This window comes from Peromyscus californicus, unplaced genomic scaffold (genome assembly GCF_007827085.1).
Source record: "Peromyscus californicus insignis strain IS unplaced genomic scaffold, ASM782708v3 Scaffold_7__1_contigs__length_154581171, whole genome shotgun sequence".
In the NCBI taxonomy this organism is placed as follows: Eukaryota; Metazoa; Chordata; class Mammalia; order Rodentia; family Cricetidae; genus Peromyscus; species Peromyscus californicus.
Genome location: NW_026294595.1, coordinates 53,979,444 through 53,998,836, shown reverse-complemented (window position 1 = coordinate 53,998,836; position 19,393 = coordinate 53,979,444). Strand labels below are relative to the sequence as shown.

Sequence of the window (19,393 nt, the reverse complement as noted above, 5' to 3'; positions counted from 1 at the left end):
GGACACCAGTTCTCTTACAGCCGCTGCCTGTACCACAGAGCCCCAGTTACTCGGGGTGTGGGACATGCTAGTTCATCACAGCGATTTTAGAAACATCCAGTCTTTTAGATCCCAGGTTGGAAGAATTAAGCCAAATCCTTATTACACAATTTTCCGTTCTCTCCTTAAAAAGCAGATGCTGCAAAGAAGGTTTTACATCTCACTAACAGTTCTAAAGATGATGTTAATGAAGCTAGTTTCGGCTTGAGAATGTGCCATGTAATGGACAACCTTCAAAGGATACATTTTACAAAATAAACTCAACTAAGGTAGAATCCTGGTGTGACAGAGTCTTTCCCAAAAATCCATGGAGCCTTTGAGGGGAAAAAAACCCCACAAAAACAAACCAACATTTTTCTCAGCTCTATGGACACATTTTCCCCTCATATTTTCCCCAAAAGAACATTTCTAGAGCACAAAATAGATTCATAATGGTTTAATTAGAGACATTTTATATATCCTGAACATAATTGCTCTCATAGAAATAAACTAATATTTTATACACAAACTTTTATTTACTGTGCCACATTCATGAGATACTGCGCCAAGTGCAAACATCTGTTACACGCCCTGGTGTGTGGAGCTCGGCTACCACAATGCTTCGTCGTCTAGCATGACAGAGAACGATGTTAGACAAGATGGAGAATTAAACCCACAAAAGAGTAACAAAAATGTTCTTTAGTATTAAGCAAAACAAGTTCATCAGGTTTTCTTCCATAGAACTTCCCTCCCTCTCCAAGCTCTTTGGGACAGGATCTAATGACTGGTAAGTGGTCATGTAGAAAAACACAAGGCCAGAGCACAAAAGATTTGGGAAATTAACAACTTGGTGTCTTTTATACCAAAAATCCCTTGGTGTCCCTCAGCCAGAAGATTACATTTGGTCCCTGCTCTCACACAGAACTGACTGACATATACCACTAAAAGATATCTTAAATGAAGTTTATTTTCTTACAACTACCTGGAGATTATATGGATAGTACTTTGCAGTAATCCATGAAAAATAATGACAATTAAAAATAAGAAAACATCAGCAACACTGAAGAGTAGATTTGCACCTTGGTTAGCAGCACTGAGCATCAAAATGGTTGGTTTCCCGGTGAGCCTCTGCAAATGCTGTCATGTGCCATAGATCAGTCCAGTCTGGTCAAGCCCTGGGGTTACTGTCACTAATCACTGCTTTCTCTAATGACCATCTCACTGGAGGGGAGGGAGCTTGAAAATAAAGCATGGGAGAGGAACACAGACATACCAAGCCCTCCTAGGTCCTTTTAAGGAAAACAAAACAGCGCTGCCCCCTGCAAATATAAAGGTTTATGTAAATTCCAAGGAATACATTGCGTTTTATCAAGAGAATAAACTAGCATTCTACCCTTTTGCTATTCAGCTTCAAAAGCTGGAATGTCACGTGAATGAAATTCCAATGGAATTATAACTTTATAACCACCCTGTGAAGACAAGGAGGGATGGACTGTGACACCAACACAAGCCAGTGTCCAATGGGAGGTGAGCTAATCGGGTGTCACAGGAGATTCTGAAGTCTACCGAGGATGACTTGATGGTCACAATCAGGGAATCTGAAGGTCAAAACAGATTCAAAATGGAGGATACCGCGACATGCGATTGTAATCAACATGACACTTCTCTCATTTTCATCTAAAATCCAAATTAGAGTTTCAAGGTAGACCTGACCATCATGTACTGTTCATATTTGTCATCTAACCTTATTATCTATCTAGTGAAGGCCTTATCTACTGTTTCTCCTTTCTTCTCAGATAACCCAAACCCTGGGCGCGGCAGTTTCTTCCCTGAAGGGTCCTGGGTCTTCTGCCACTTGTTAAACTGACGTCCCTGTTATCTTTTGATCATCCCTCTTTCCCAATCCCTCCTTGTCACACCTTTCTTCTGCAGAACTCTTTTCTGATTAGGTCATTATGAGGCAGTTTAGGAAAGCACCACTGAGCACAGGCAAGACCCATTTTAAATCGGACTGTAAGCTTTACCGAGGGAGGAGAATCCATGTCTGTGAGGAAGTCAATAGAATTCTAGTTGAGTTCTAATTCAAATTCAAATTAGACATAACTGAAGGTGCACAGATAGAAGAGCATCAGGTTGAATGAAGAAAAACTTAGTTCATGACAAGGGGGAAGATTTTTACAGTCGCAAGGCAAACCACCTAAGACTTCAAACGGGAGTTCAAGAGATCGAGGAGCGAGCACATGGAGAAGGCTGTGTAAGCCGAAGCTTAGCTCTGGCTATGACTTAGGGAACTTACCAGGGAGAGAAAGTCTATTCTAATGAGTGCCAGCTGTGTGCATGATGTATGGACTTAGATGAAAGATGAATTTTAGGATAACTAAAATACTGCTCCATCGAGTGGAAATTCTGAGTTTTCCTCCATGTTCTTAGCAGCAGTGCTGGGTTTTATGGTGCATTAGCTGTTATTAGGAATGCTTTACTGAGGAGAGATAACACCAACATTGATGCCTCTTAACAAAATAGAAAATGTCACTAACCTTGTTATCAGAGTCTAAAATAACACTTAAATTCAGATGGTAAGGATCTAAGAATAAAACTCAAACTGACAACAAAATAGATGTAATTTTCTAATTCACTAGGAAGCCCCCTAAAGAGATTTATTTTTTAAACATACAGGCATTTATAGAGTCATGTACGTGCAGGAATTTAGAAATGCCAATGCAAGCCTTTGTGTGCCCGTGGAGGAAAAACAAAACCTGAAGAATTCAAAACACATCTTGCCCGCCCCCACCTTTGGAATGAATAACTTTTTTAGCCTAAGTTTTTTTTTTTTTTAATTTCTGCCCTTAGCAAGGTTGAGAATTAATATGTAACCATGTATCATATGGAACTGCTTGACTTTAAAAAAGGAAAATGATTTGCATAGGATCCATTTACATAATGCAAATAAGCTTTTGTTCTCTGTGGAATCTGAACAGTGCCAAGGAGTGGGCAAGAGTCAGGGATGTGCTGTATGCTGTGTGCCACTCAAAAGCAGTACTTTATGGTACCAACCGGCCCAGGTAGAAACTCCAAACGTTTACTTCCTAATGAAGTTTTATCACTGATGACAGGTATCCAAATCAGATACAGCATAGCCAAATACCAGGGCACACCATGAGGTCAGATGGAGGAGGGATGGTTTACTATCTGGCCACCTGGATGCGGAGATCTACTTAGTGTATGTCCCTTAGCCCGTAAGAGGGTAAGACCTTTAGATCCACCACACTGTAACTCACTTAGCAAAGGAAAGTGTGTTTCCTTATTTAATCCTCTTAGATCAGCTGAATCAATGTTCTGACCGAGAAAGTGAATCCACGCCAGGATTCTAATGATCTGTCCTTCACATACACCTATGAGCACACATTTAAAAAAAACAACAGTTTATTGTACATCTTTGCATTTCTTTAAGGCATGAACAATGTTGTAAAGATGGAATGGGTTTCTGGAAGCATCACGTCTATTTTGACGAGGCTGGTACAAGCACACCACACCAAAAAAACCACACTTCAAGTCTGAACTAACCGACCATTACGGCTCAGGAGCTCCTAAGGTAGGGGATGACGCTTTCAGACAGCAGACCAAACATGTAGTTTGTATGTCATTGTACACTCCCCCGATCCACCTGAAGCACCGGTTACAGTTCGATCTTCTAGATCAATTCTTCTGCCTTTGTACTTCATACTCCCTTCTAGTCTGTTTTCCGAGGAGGGCGTGGGTTTTATTTATTTTTTTATTGTATTTTATTTTTTAAGGAATATGGTTGCAGCAGAACAGAAAGGATCCAAAAGTGGTTAGGAGCCTTGTCTAATGCACTTTTGAAAATCCATTATAAAGATGGATAGAAAAGCAAAGGGGAGGTTCTCAGTCGACCCAGAAACCACGCGGAGCTATAAGAAACATAATTGTGCATAGTTATTTATTCATTCGGAGTGTGGTATGTTGGCTAGCTCTACGTCTCCAGTTTACCAAAGAACAGGGCTGTCTACTTTGCTAAACCCAGGGTCCTTCCGAAGCTCCCAGTAGGTGTCATTAGAAACCCAGGCTTCTCTTTGATTTGCATCAATAACTTTTCTGTGAAAATATGAAAATCATCATTAGCCATAAACCACATCGAGGTCAACTGATAACTCAACTCTCTCACATATATGCATATATAACATATACAGTAATATAATATAATAATAATATATATTATATATAGTTAGTGTGCTATCTGCCAACAATTGATAAGCTGGCAATTTCTGGCCAGAAATAAAGTAACTGTTGTCATTATATGATTGAAATAAAAGCAAGACGGAAAAAGACTACGGGCAGGAGCTAATTCCCTCTAATTCTTTCTGGGTAAGAGAGAAAGCAGAGAGGCCCAAACACAGCTCCATAAGCACTGTAAGGAAGAGCTTCCTTCCAGGAACAGAGCAACATCAGTAGCTGCAGAAGCCACCCTGAGGCCCATATCTGAAGGGCACACTGCAGACCTCTGACGGGCACACTGCAGCCCTGAAGGGCACACTGCAGACCTCTGACAGGCACACTGCAGACCTCTGACGGGCACACTGCAGACCTCTGACAGGCACACTGCAGACCTCTGATAGGCACACTGCAGATCTCTGATAGGCACACTGCAGACCTCTGACGGGCACACTGCAGACCTCTGACGGGCACACTGCAGATCTCTGATAGGCACACTGCAGACCTCTGACGGGCACACTGCAGACCTCTGACGGGCACACTGCAGACCTCTGATTGGCACACTGCAGCCCTGAAGGGCACACTGCAGACCTATGATGGGCACATTGCAGACCTCTGAATGGCAAGTCTGCACTTCCACCACAAGATGATCATGAGATGAAAGCTCTAAGGGGGAGGATGCTGCCCTGAGCTTTTGTGAGCATGCGCAGGAGGATGACAGATGATGGATCTGAAAACTACAGATTCATCTCTGTGATGTTTACATAATCCTTTAAATAATCCTGTAGTAATCATCCTCGATCATACCACAGTGGGGGCTAAAATATGAGCAGAAACAAGCTCTGTGTGACAGAAATAAAATTAAATCCGCATGAAGTCATGGTGCCCTTGGGGGCAGAATCTCAACTGCTGCCTGCATGAGGAGTGGGCATACCTTTCTGGCACTCCAAAGGGTCCAGATAAAGTGAAAATGCCTTCTGGTGAGCTCCCCCCTATCTCACTGTCCACAGAAAGAAGAGACCCACTGAGAAGGACTGACTGCTGGGTAACTTAACTTTCACACGCACAAAATCCAATTCCGTATTTTCACGGTCCAATGTAAAGCTACCCAAATCAGTTTAAGTTCCCCGGACAGTCTGCCACTCTCTTTTCCTCGTGGTCTCCGGCAACCTTTAGCAAAACCTAAGCTTGCTCTGGGAATGGCTGACTTACTTAAAAAATTTTGGTATATGTTCAAGGTTGTTTTCCTCCATGTACCGTCTTCGAGATCTTTGGAGTTCCTCAACTCTTTGCTTCTCTGCTGCTGCAGCTTCTAAGTTTCCTTCTTCCAAAAACCTAAGCAGAATACAGTTGATATTCCAATGTCAGTGTTTTTTGGAAAAAAAATATTGGCATAAAATTACCTGCTGGCTGCTGAGAATATAACATCCTTAACAGTGGTGACATTGCGGATGTCCCTTCACCCCTGTCCCAGGCCATATGTCCTCAGTCTGTTCATCAATTAATATAGTTTCTGTACATGTGGATTAAGTTACTATATTCAGGAACACAACGGTATGATAAGGGGCCAGGTGACTGGCTTGGCCTTGAACACTGCTCTGTGCTGTCTGGGGTTCTAAAACCTTAGATTTCTTTTTCTGGAGAATGGCAGTGGAGAGTAAGAACAACATGAAGTCACAAGTTGGGTTCCTTTCTTCATAGTGCCAAATGGATCTGTTAAAGGCTATGGGATGCTGGATGGTGATTGGCTGTCCTCTATTCAGAGAACAGATTGAGAGGTGAGGATCTTTCTTTTTTTTACTGGGGAATGTTAGAATGATGAAAAGAAGGTATACTAGAATAGAATTGGGAAGGTGAAAACAGACTCAAGGATGATTTGTGAATATTTACATCTGTGGTTGGTGTGGGGCTCTGTGGTGGACAGGAGCTTGCTAAACACACACAGGCCCTGGGTTGGATTACTACCACCACCAACACACACACACACACACACACACACACACACACACACACACCTTTGCATTTCAAAACAAGAGCAAAGGAGAGGGGCATAATACAATATACATTGTACAAAGTTAACTGATGAAATTAAATGTTAGTCAGTGAGATACACATTCTGGGAGGAACATAAACTGCAATTTTTAGGAGAGTACATTGAATCATATGTAGAATAGAATGAAGTCAAAGTCATAGCAAAAAACATTTTAGGAGGGAAAAACTCCAAACACACACAAGAAACAGAGAACGGATCTTCAGCGGAAGATGGATGACATACAGAATTTTAGGAGAAATGAATTCTGTACAAGTGGACATCATGATCATTTAAAAATAACAAAAAGTAAGTTTGGTAGTTTGAGTATATTTCCACACCCTGAGGGACCAACGTATGTGGAGAAAGCTCCCTTTCATTCAGGTCACTTCCAGATGCTCCTGTCACTCTTTTTTTTTTTTTTTTTTTTTTTTTTTTTGAGATAGGGTTTCTCTGTGTAGCCCCGGCTGTCCTGGAACTACTCTGTAGACCAGGCTGGCCTCGAACTCACAGAGATCCGCCTGCTTCTGCCTCCTGAGTGCTGGGATTAAAGGCGTGCACCACCACTGCCGGGCTGCTCCTGTCACTCTTCAGTTTAAATGACATTCCATGTTACAGGGCAGTATATGTAAAGAGGCCAAAAACACAGGGCGAGGCATGCTTCTGTAGAGACCACCTGAGTTTTTAGACATTCGGTAAATATGCAGAAGCTTTCTCTTACTGTCCAACACAACTGGCCATTGAATACTGTTCTGTTATAATGACTCTACAAACGCTATTTTGCCCAAAGTAAGAACTCAGGTATTTCGGAGTGAATACGGGGAAGAAAGAATGCATGAAGGAGCAAACAAATGACGGAGAAGAGTCCCAGTGACCTCTGATACCCACATTGTCATTTAGGATCCAGCAGAAACTCTGCTGCAACTCTGACCTTTGATCTGGCCGGAATCGGGCATCTGTGGGAGGAAGGAGGTCCTTCAGGACAGGATCCAACTCGTTGAGCTCCACAGCAAACCTCGTAAAGCCATAGTAGAGCTCGTAGTTGGTTGGCAGAGAACCTGGAGAGAGGCCAAGAACAGCTGTGAGAGGGACAGGCTCCCAGCAAGGGACGGTGCCAACTTCCCTCATCAGGAAGAGCGCACAATGAGAGCCCAGCCTACAAACGGGCTCTTACTCCTGCACACGACTCCGGGATTTCCTTTCGAGTAATTAAACATTTCTAGGTGAGAAAGTTCATGTTGATGGTCAGAACTGAAAGAGTCACATATTTAATTAAACCCCGCCTTTAAATAAAACCTTGCATTACATTAATAGTCTTCACTGGCTGGACACAGAATTTTCCTCTCAAATATTCAATTAGGTAACTAAAGACCAGGCTAGTTAACCACAAAGATGAACATTTCACCAGAAACATCTGCCATTTACTTCATTAAAGAAGATGCAGATAAAAATATTATTAGTATTCCTTTAAAATATTTAAAAATTATTTTTAACATTTGGGGTGTGTGTGTGTATGTGAGTGAGTCAGAAAGAGACAGAGAGAGAGACAGAGAAAGAGAGAGAGACAGAGAGAGAGAGAGAGAGAACCATATGCTTGGTTTCTTTCTTTGGCTCAGTTTTCTTTCTCTGCTTTTCTCAGAGCTTATTTTTATTTATGTATGTGTGTATCAGTGAGTATAGGTGCCCACAGAGTCCAGAAGAGAATGTGGGATCCCTTGAAGCTGGAGGTACAGACAGTGCTGGTAGTTGTGAGTCACCCCACATGGATACTGGGAATGACCCTAGTCCTCTGGAAAAGCAGCAATTGCTCCTAACCACTGAGCCATCTCTCCAGCCCCATTGATTTCTTTTTCTTTCATGTGGATTTCAGGGTTTGAACTCAGTCTTGGCAGCAGGTACCTTTACCTTCACAGCCATATTGTGGGCTCTTTAATTTTTTCTATTCCGTCTTAAAAATTTGTTTGTGTATGTCTCTCTCTCTCTCACACACAGAGTTTGAGCTATAGTACGTGTACAGAGGTCAGAGGACAGAGAACAACTTGTGGAACTAAACTCAGGTTGTCAGGTTTGGGAGCAAGCACCTTTAACCTCCTGCTATCTTGCCAGCCTTGAGAGTCATCCATTTATCCATTGAGCCATCCATCCATCCATCCATCCATCCATCCATCCATCCATCCGTCCGTCCATCTGTCCGTCCATCTACCCATCCACTCACCCACCCTTCTTTCCTTCCTTCCTTCCTTCCTTCCTTCCTTCCTTCCTTCCTTCCTTCCTTCCTTCCTTCCTTCCTTCCTTCTTAATAATACCTCACTTTGCTGTCCAGCCTCATCTTGAACTCCTGGGTTCTAGCAATCCTCCTGTTTCAGGCTCCCAAGTACTAGGACTACAGACATGCACCATCACACCTAGCAGTGAAGTAAGACACTTGCTGGATACTCAGAACTTCACTTATGCTAGGAAGTACCTTATCACTGCTTTACAGCCCAACCTCTTGTTCGTGCTTATCTGTAATTCTAAGGTAGAATCCTTGTTTGCTTTGCTTACTGAAGTATCCCAACCTCCTAGAACAAGGCTGATGCATGGTCAATACTCAGTAAGTAGTTACTAACAATGGATGCATTAACCACTCTACCAGCATGAAATTTATAAACACGTAACAGTGTCTTTTAGGAAACCAACTATTTTAAAAGTTGGAGATAACCTGACAAAATTCCAATAAAAATAAATGTCACATGGAGAATTTTTTTTTTGCCATTTATACTTTATATTCAATTATATGCTAATGTACTGCCTGGCTCTGCTGATGTCTTTTGTTAAGCATGTAGCAGTTTTCCTGCTCAAGTGAAAAAGATCACTTACTGTGGCAAGTTACTGAATTTAGGATTACAGATATTACATTTTCTTTGTTTTATTTAAAAAGTAAACAACATGAACCAGGGCTTGCTTATGTATTTCAATTATTTAAACTCTTTATTTAGTCCACCTAGCCTCTGCATGTATGCATAATGTTTAAAGCAATTTCCCACGGCAGATTTTAACAGGTCAGTTTACTGCATGTCAATGATTTTGGTCCATTTTTTAATTATCAATATCAAACAGTGGATTTTACATATAACTTATTTGTTGAATGTAAATATAACTGCGAGTGCCTTGAGCATTTACATTTTAGATCTCACTATTAAAAGGAAATGCAAGGCAAACTGCATGATTTGCCCCTCCGTTCCCTCCCTTTGGCTGCCCACAGCCTCCTGACCAAGAAGCTCAGGCCTCTCACCTGGTCTCCAGATGCACTTTGCAGAGGGAGCCACCCCGCAGTAGAGACCTTCATGCCACTTCCCAAACAGCCGGTGCACCACCTTCCCCTCCTGGTCAATCACCACCCCCTGGACTTCATTCACGTTGGAGTTCCAATAATTCACCTGGAAGACAAGCAACCCAAGCGCTTTCGTAACGCCAACCTGTCCTTTCTATATGCAAAACATTCTTTCCAAAATGGAATGGAGCTCAGCACATCTCACACATATGGAAGGTTGTCCGTCCTTCTTGCTTTCTATCTCAAGAGGGTCTCACTAATGTCGTTTAAGTTGGCCTGGAACTTCCTGGGTAGCCCAGGTTGGCACAAAACTCATAATCCTTCTACCTCAAACTCGCAAGTGCTAAGATAAGTGGTGTGCCAGAGTAATTGATTAGATTAATTTCTAAGTAGTGGGTAGTCTTGGAACTAGGGGCGTCGCTCTGAGCACTGGCTTACCATGGGCAAAGTCCTGGATTTGATTCCCAGTACAAAAACAAAAACCAACAAACAAGCAGCCCAAACTTCTGTTCCATGCCACAGCATGATAGCATGCCAATCTCTAGCTTCAGGTCAGTTGTTAGTTGAAGAGCCCAATATTAACTCACAGGTTAGTGATTCTGCCTTCAATTCTCTCCCTTTGCTCATGGATCTTAATGAACTTCACCTGGACATGCTATCAAAATAATTGGCGAATCTTGTAATGTACTTAAACAAACATGGGCATGTGTTGTATTTCTACTTCAGACCAGCGTTCCTAGGGGAAATGGTGTTCCATGGGCATTTCCTTCCATAACCTATTTTCTAGTAAATGAAGGCAATGCTTTCTCTTGGCCCGATTTGGATTGTTACAGAGCAGGGTTAGATGGGTTTGCAATGACTGTAGCTATCATCTACATGGCTCTGTTCAAGTATTTCCCAGAACTGACGACTGTATTAGAATCAGAGCCCTAAATAATCACATAAATATATTTATGTTGTAATCAGGCAGTAATAGAAACTGAAGGACTCAATTTAGGAATGAAATGTGTTCCAGAATTTTACTTAGTATCCTGGCTGGCTATGTAAAAACAAGATTCTTTAAAAATAAACTTATTTTTTCTGACACGATATTTTTGATCTCCACAGATTCAGAAGTTTATATTCCTCAAGCAACGCTGTAAGCCAATTGTGGTTTCTCGTCTAAAATGCCCTAAGATACGATACAGAGAAGATTTTCTTGCATTTCTTCCTGAGGAAGCATTCGGCAGGATCTTCTTGTCTTTTCTGTTCTAAGGTGCTTCTCACCTTGACAAACGTGAGCTTGCAGATGCAAATGCTGCTTTTGGTGTTCCTAATGGTCACTTCGCCATAATGCTCAATCCACCTTCTCCCACTGAGGATGTTGTGGATGCACGTGGTGACTTTATTCCACACGTAGTAATCTCCGTACCTGCAAAGAATACAGCACTGATCAAAAGTAACAGACACAGACATATCACTGTTCCTACAAGAGAGAATGTTCTTTGGGTAAAAACTTCCTTTCCCCTCACTTCCCCTCATTTCTTAAAAACTTCTGTGTAGTCATAAATAGGCATGACACGATTCATTTACTTAAGGAATGAATAATGAGTGTTCTCTACGGACCTAACGCTGCTAAGTTCAACAATGCCTCTTTTCTGCCCCCTGGGACTAAGAATATGCTAGGGATATAGTAACAGGTAAGTAAACACTGAAAAAAGTCAAGTATCATGAAGGTTACTATTTACAAACGAACAAAGCATCATGAGCAGAAGGGGGGGGGTTGGTCCTCAGCTTGGAGGAAACATGGAGTGATTATCAAGCAAGAGGTACCAGATGAGGCTGGCTCTGTAGGTTTGTGGTGGGGAGGTGAGCACTGTGTATGGGGGGGAAGTATCTATGAGACACAAGGAGAGAAGAACCTAGTATCTGGGGTCCTGTCAGTGGTGTGCTCCAGGTCATGAGGAGGGCAGGGAAGGCATTTAATGACCTACTGAAGAGTCCCCATTTACCGGCAGGTAATGAGTATTTGTGGAAGGATTGAGGGGAAGAAGCAAAATCAGAAACACATCTGAGGTCGATGATTCCCAGAAAACTCTCATAGTACATGGTCACAATAAAAGTTAAGATGGAGTCATTCTTTAGGAAGAAGATGAGAAGGCGAACAAGCCTATCTAGGGCACAAATCCAATATATATTCTGGGGAATGATGCACAGAATTTCTGCCAAGCTGTGAAACGGCATGGTCACAAATCAGATGTAAGTGGATACATTATGTATGTTTTCAAGTACAATTATATTTCATAACAAAATAAAATACGTCTAAGGCCCAACTGGTGTGATATGGGTATTAGAGACACCTGGGAAAACTATTCTTCATGAATTTTCACTTATTGAAAGTTTATCTCTTTCATCTCACTTTTCCTCATATCCAGTTTGTCAGTAGGTTGTGTATGCACACGCGTGCCTGTGTATGTATATGCATGCATGCACGTGTGTGCTTACGCATGTGTATACACAGGTGCATGGGCATGTGTGTGGAGGTCACAGGGTAGCCTCAGGTTCTGGTCTTTGCCTCCCACTCGGAGACAGGGGCACTCTGTTGTTTCTCTGCTGCATACTGCAGGCTAGCTGGCCTACGTTTTCTGAGGATTCTCCTGTCTCCACCTCTCATCTTCCCACCGCAGCACTGGATTACAGACACTCATGCTATGGATATAGATTCTGGGGATTCAAACTCAGGTCCTCACATTCCTGCTGAAGTGGTTTTATATACCAAGCCATCCCTTTATCTCCAAACCCCAGCACATCCTACCATCCAAGCAGATAAAACCCAAATCAACCAAACAACCAAAAAGCAACAAAATCATATCTTTGTCCTCAGTACAAACCAAGTAATTTAAAAACATTTATAGCCCATCTCTTCTAAATTTTTTATATAGAATATGGTATAAAAGAATTACATCATTACTTTTTTTTATAAATAACTTAGAAACTTAAAATAGGTTCTTTATCTAAGCAAGACAGATATAAAAGTGAAATTATAAATAGTATAGAAAAGAAACTGGTAAAGGGAGAGCTTGCTAATACAAATGTAGATTAAAATGTTGGTGAGAACATGGCAGGTGGCTGCTTTGGGCTGCTCAAAAGAAGGATGCCAGGAGAGAAGCAGGAAGCTGTGGTACATGGACTAAGACTGTTTGTTTTTGTGGAAGCCCATACTGAAAGAATTGTGCTGAAGGTGACAGAGGCTTTGGGCACACAGGGAACTGGACCCTTTGAGCCTTTCAGCATACCCACTTGGACTGCAAGAGCAGCTAAGAAGCCCGAGAGGAGGGGGAGCAACCTACTTTGGAAGCGTAACATTCAGGGTTCCAACAGGCAGGATTTCCATCGACTTTCCCCAGAATTTGTTTTTCCATCTGATATCTAGATGAGACAGTGAGGGAACAGAAATTCAATGCTCCACATCCGATCAGTTCTGTAAAAACTAATACTGGGATTATAGTTTACAAAACACTTTTGTAATTATAACTGATTCTGTACTATTATTTAACATCACAAAGACCTGAAGATAGCCAAGGTGAAAATACTGTGATTCTTTCCAGATTCACTATTTCTCCCTTCATAACCATGCTCCCTGTTTGTTTCCATTTAACAAAACAAATTCCAGAAACCAGAATAGAACGTTTACAGGTGGGAGGTACTCACATATGCATATGAACATAGACCTTAGGGTACATTGATCCCCAGATAATAATAGATGCTAAGTTTTGACTAAATGAAAAAATAGTCACCATATATATCAAGCCTGAAGTATATGTAAAAATAACTGCAGTATGGTAATACCACTGACTTAAAACACATCTCCCCCTTATACACATAGGAGTTATAGGTCTGAGCAAAAGATAAAAAAATAAACTAAAAGCTTTACATAGAGATAGTGAAGATTTATGAGCACATGGGATGAACTTAATAAACACGTCTGTCTCTACACTGGCTGAGACACACAGCCCGAGGCCCAGAACTTTCTAACACATCCCCGAATTGGCTAAAACACAACCGGAGGCCCACCATTTCCTCTTATTCAATGGCTTTATATTTTCCACATGGAGACTCAGATCTACCTGCAAATCTGTAATAACCCACCTAGTCCCATTTGGATAAACAAAGGAAGCTTAGGGCTGTCTTCATAGAACTTCTGACTCTTGCTTATAACCAAGAATGATCCTCTTATTTTGCCATAGAGTTCAGGTACAGTACTGTCATTGTGTGCTCTCGAGTTAAGGCAATGCTTCCTGTGAGCCACGAAGCACCTTCCACCTGCAAAGGTCTATTTGACACTTAATAGTCAAGTCAGCAAATGCATTCTTTTTTCCTAAGGGGGTTTTGAAACTTTATTTTAGGTAAGACTGCAAAATTGTACCACAGCAGTGAGCCTTAATTAGGAGAGACTTCATTTCAAAGCCCCAGCTCCAAAGAGTCAAAAGACCATGAATCACTTTAGTGTTTAAATTGTTGCCATTTGGGGAGGGGGTGTTCCAGAACATCTATATGTTACACCACAATCTGCCAATGCTCGTGTCTCTTACATAAAAAGTGCAAGATATTTGCATATAAAAGACGTACTGCTCTCATATACTTGAAATTATCTCTGGATTACCTGTAAGAACTAACCCAACGTCAGTCTTTGGGAAATGGTTGTTTAATGTTACATTTCTTAGGGAATAACAGAAAACTATTCTGCATACGATCAGTATGGATAGTTTTTCTGAGTACTGTTCATCAAGGTTGGCTGACTCTGCAAATGCTCGTGGACATGCTGGTTGACTAGATGCCTAGACAGATGTGCCTGTGAGCACTCCTTTGGCCAGTGAAAATCTCTGCACATACTCCAAGAGCAGAGGGCAAGAGACATCAGAGCCACAGTACGGAGGCCCACAAGGCACGAGACAAGGTGAGAGTTCTAGGCTGGAATGGGCAGCGTGGAGCTGATGTTCTGCAGGCTCAGCATCTCATTTCCAAGACAACATGGCTTCATAGTAAGCTGGAAATTTTAATTTCTCAGGATGATCCCTGCCAGCATTTACTAATAGTCTCTAAGCTCCCAAGGCAGAAATCAAACTGAGCACAGTGTACTTTCATAGCTAGACATTTTCCACAGTACTATACACTTGGCTTTCAATTGTAATTGAAATACAAACCTTGCCAGAAGACAAAGTTCTTCGATTCACAGTGACAGGCAGAAATGGGTGGATGATGGCTAACCTGGTAATTTAAGAGAGGGAGGAAGGGAGAGGGAGAGGGAGATAGAGAGACACACAGAGAGAGAGAGCGCAATGATATTAGTATTCCAACTTCTATAAATGATGTTTTTGTTTTTTGAGGCAGGGTCTCATGTAGCTCAGGCTGGCTTCAAACTTACAGCTAAGACTGGCCTTGAACTCCTGATCCTGCTGCCTCCACCCAGTGCTGTGATTCCATGCATACATCATAAGCATCAACAATATTATTTTAAAAAATAAAATCATCCCCCCATGACAACTAGAATATCCAGTTCTAATAATAAATTCACCTCAAAACTGTAAGTAAGTCGTTAATATTTAGTACATGGGTAAACACAGAGGACCCACATACACTTAGAGGGGATGATGATGCAGTTAAATCACATGGTATTTCTCTTAACTGGTAAGACAGCCTGCCCCAATCACACAGTTACTAAAGCTTTTCTCTTCACTAAACTGTCCTCTGAACTTGGACGGCAACCTCACTTACTTGTTCTGAGAAGAACCGGAAGCCCTTATCTTCTCTGATGCATTCATAGGTCTCCCCCAGGACGGGGTTGAATGGTTTGCTTCCTGCTCTGAAGTAGGTGGAGCAATACCCTGAGACTGCAAAAGCAGCAACGAGAACCTGCGAAGACATCGAGAAAGGAGCACGATGTAGGAGACCACTCCAGGGCCATGTGTCTCTCTCTACCCCTACAGGCTGCACACACTCTGTGTTGAGGGGTGCTGATCTGACGACGCCTGTATTTGCAATTACTTGACTCTTCATACACAGGAAGGGATAAGTTAAACTACCCCTGTGAAAAGTGTCAGGCAACTGCTCTTCATTCATGTGTCCACCCAATTTCCTGACTATCATAGATGTCAAAGGTTCTGGAAGCCAGTTTGTTAACCATGTCGTGGGCACACACTTAGCCCCACAGGCATGAAGGTGTGGCTGCTGGTGCTGGTTAAAGCAGAGGTCAAGTTTTCCAGCCTTAAGGAGTAGAGGGCAAAGTACCAACAGCAAGTTGCTTTCTTAGAACTATGCTCCTGAACAGATGGGTTCTCCTGGCACACGGGACTAGCTGACAAAGCAAGGTTTGGCAAGCCTGTGACCTCCAAGGAGGTTTTAATCTCTTTGCCAAACTCTAGGGAACACTCTAGGCCAGCAGGTGTCCCCAGTCTGCAGCTCAAGGTCAACATGCATCTCAGGATAACTATGAATGAGGCCCAACACGTTTGTAAATTGACTCCATATGGCAATGTCAAAGGCTGAGATCCCTGTGGGCATCTAGGCCATGGAAAATTCACAACATAAGTAGTTTCCAGTAAGAGTATCTAGAAATTTCTGGCCATGCTTGGTTCTGCACACAGACCAAACCTTCTCTAATACCTAACACAGTGAGAATGTTATACGGACAGAAAAGTTGTCTACAGGATGACTGCAGCCTAGCTCAGGTCTCAAAGCACCCTGCCCTGCCCTCCATTACCATTCTCTCATAGGGGTCATCCGTCTCTGAGGCCTTGTCCAGGAGCTCGCTGTACTCCATTTCTTCACAGAGGTGCTGCAGAGTGTTGAGTGGCTCGTTGAGCTCCACAGGCATGGAGACCTTTGACAGGTCTTTGCCAATGTTGTTTCTCAAGATATTCCACAGGTTAATGTTACTGGTGTCAGGGCAAGGAGCAGGCAGGCACGTGCGACGGCCGTTCCTGAAGGCACCTCCTGTGAGCTCCCCATTCAGGACTGGCAGAGGAAGAAGCAGAGTGAGCAAAGCTTCCCCTCTCTGGTTTACAAAATCAGAGTGGAAAAAGAGAACCCTTTCATAGAATTCTGATTGTAATACATCTAATCACAGCCTCCTTCATACATAGGATCATTTCTATATAAAGTTGAGAACAAATGCACTCTCTCTCTCTCTCTCTCTCTCTCTCTCTGTGTGTGTGTGTGTGTGTGTGTGTGTGTGTGTGTGTGTGTGTGTGTGTGTGTGTGTATTTCAACAAGAGAGATTTGACATTTGGGTCTGAACAAGAGGTCAAGTTTCTCTACTTAACCACATACCCAACAGGTTTTACAATCGCACACCCTCACAGATTATGCAAAAGAAAAAACTACCAATAACTAACTGAAGGGGGAAAACTGGCGAGCAGAAGGGAATGACTGGCTAGTAATTCACCAGGGTTGTAATTCAGCAGGTAGACAGAACAAACTGGAAACTCAAATGATGCATACTTTGCCGAGAGATATTGTCCGCGACACTGGTGTTGTCTTCAGATATGTTATCACTTACATCGCTGATGTAGGACTCATCATCAGAAGCCTAAGGGAGCAAGGACAGAGGTGATGAGAATGTTCCTCAGGCTTCTGGCCTTGAAAGCTCCTATCATCAAAAGGTAAAAAGTAACAAAGCTGTTCAAATGAGAAGCAGATGTCACAGTGAAAACATACTTGGCTCACGGAATGCTTGAGTATCTTCTACAAGGTACTAGGGAGGAACCGCTGTTTTAAAGTCACTCCTTCTCAGCTAAGGTGGGAAGCTGGGGGAGGCTAGAATGCTTAATTATGGAAAACACAGTACACACATACATAAAAGAAGGCCTGTGACTCCACAGAGGACTCCAGATAGGCTGCTCAGAGTAGAGTTATTGAGCAGAGTGCGTGGGAGGTGTCTGAGAGAGAACAGGAGTTGCCTAGTCATTATGAGAGGGAGAGGCCCAGGAAGAGGCAAAAGCAGGAACCATTAGGGAAGCGTTTACCCAAGGACCTCTGGGAAGTTAAGAGTGGCTGTGACTAAGTGTAGGGAGACTGGAAAGGGCACGGCAGTGACAACAGGCTTTTCATGCCAACCTGAGGGTCATTAAAACCCAACAAACTAAGGGAGTATACACAGAGTCAAGACTCAGTTTTCCAGAAGATGCTTACAGCTCTCTTTAGGGAGGTGAGATGAGAAGATGCTCCACAGATCTAGGGAAGCAACTCTAGAATCTGACAGATATTGGGAGGCTGGGAAAAGATCAAACATTAAGTCATTCTCTTCATGAATGGAGCATCAAGGAAACCAGCGGAGGTGGGGACAGAGCTCAATGGCAGACTGCCTGACCACCACGCCTAAGTTCTAGGTTCAATACCAAATACTGCAAAAACACATGAACGGACAAACTAAAATGAAACCCAAATTAAGGGCAAAATAAGATTAAGGAACAACGTGATGTACAGAGAGTTGGAGCAGTTAAGAAAGGGCACTAAGCCACAAGCGGAACTGAGAAACCAAGGTCTCCACTACAGGCAGGAAAATGATACTCTTTACTGGCTTCAAAGTATAAACAGCAGTGTCCTCTCTGAGCACAAAACCAAAACACACCTACTGTAAAATTTGAGCAAGTACATGAGGGCACACAGGGTTTGAAAATCATCTGCAGCTGCCAGTACAGGCCCATTCATATAGGCTTCATCCTCCAAATCTTAAAACGTCAGCATAAACACACACTGTATGTGTCTTTACCTACTAACAAAGAAGATCACATTTTGTATGTTTGGCCATTTGTTCTGGCTTGGTGCAGTGGGATGTCCTTCTGTATGTTGTGAATATGTGTTGCTCTTATTGGTTGATAATAAGGCAGCTTTGGCCAATAATGAGGCAAGATAAGATTAGACAGTACAATCAAACTGAGGACAGAGATGAAGAAGGGTGGAGTCAGGCCAGATGCTAGCCAGCTGCTGAGGAAGCAAGACATATAGAAAATGAGGTAACAAGCCACAAACCACGTGGCAAAGCACAGCTAAGAAATATGGGTTAATTTAAATGTAGAGCTAGCTACTAATAAGCCTGAGCCATTGGCCAAGCATTTATAATTAATATAAGCCTCTGAGTGGTAATTTGGGAAGCGACTGCTGGGTATAATTGGGCACATGGGACAGAAAGCTCCACCTCCAGTTACATATGGCACCCAATGTCTGGTGTGGATCCAAATAAAACCTGAGAAAGCTTAAAAATGTTCTAAACGCACAGAAACAGAGCCACACGGGGATTCCTAGTCTCTTTTATGTCAGCCGTGGTGCCTGCAAAATGGAGCTGGCTGCCAACTGCCAGGAGTTAAGACATGTGGTGCATTTCCATAGTCTCTCACAGGGGCCACAGTACAGACAGGCTTTTCCCAGCCACTGCCTGTTGGCTTAAGCTATCAGCACAGGCTCTGGCAGTGCTCTGTGTGGCAGATTTAGGATTTGTTCATACAGAAGGGTTTAAAGATACACAGTAAATCTGGGCATTGGTGGTGCACGCCTTTAATCTCAGCACTTGGAAGGCAGAGCCAGGCAGATCTCTGTGAGTTTGAGGCCAGTCTGGTCTACAGAGCGTGATCCAGGACAGGCACCAAAGCTACACAGAGAAATCCTGTTTCAAAAAAACAAAAACAACAATAACAACAAAAAAGATGCATAGTAAAAACAGATTCAGACAAAAAGGCCTTTAAATGGGTCACAGTATGTTTAAAAGTTGTGCATAGACTTGAGAGAGAGAAAAGAAAATACATACAGCCTTAGATTAAAAATATAGG

At 42.5% G+C, this 19,393-nt stretch overlaps 1 protein-coding gene across 11 annotated transcripts in view; it reads right to left on the bottom strand.

Moving 5' to 3' along the window:
* Positions 1-460: 460 nt before the first annotated feature.
* Osbpl6 (oxysterol binding protein like 6) overlaps positions 461-19,393 on the bottom strand; it is a 199,385-nt gene continuing 180,452 nt past the window's right edge. For all 11 annotated transcript variants that reach the window (XM_052725740.1, XM_052725739.1, XM_052725743.1 and 8 more), the window contains 10 exons: positions 17,070-17,157; positions 16,330-16,583; positions 15,345-15,482; positions 14,774-14,837; positions 12,920-12,998; positions 10,857-11,001; positions 9,552-9,696; positions 7,209-7,335; positions 5,461-5,583; positions 461-4,131 (listed from right to left, as the gene is read on the bottom strand). In XM_052725740.1, the coding sequence (XP_052581700.1) occupies positions 4,023-4,131; positions 5,461-5,583; positions 7,209-7,335; positions 9,552-9,696; positions 10,857-11,001; positions 12,920-12,998; positions 14,774-14,837; positions 15,345-15,482; positions 16,330-16,583; positions 17,070-17,157 (1,272 nt within the window). In that variant the 3' untranslated portion in view covers positions 461-4,022. The remainder of the gene's footprint in view (positions 4,132-5,460; positions 5,584-7,208; positions 7,336-9,551; positions 9,697-10,856; positions 11,002-12,919; positions 12,999-14,773; positions 14,838-15,344; positions 15,483-16,329; positions 16,584-17,069; positions 17,158-19,393) is intronic.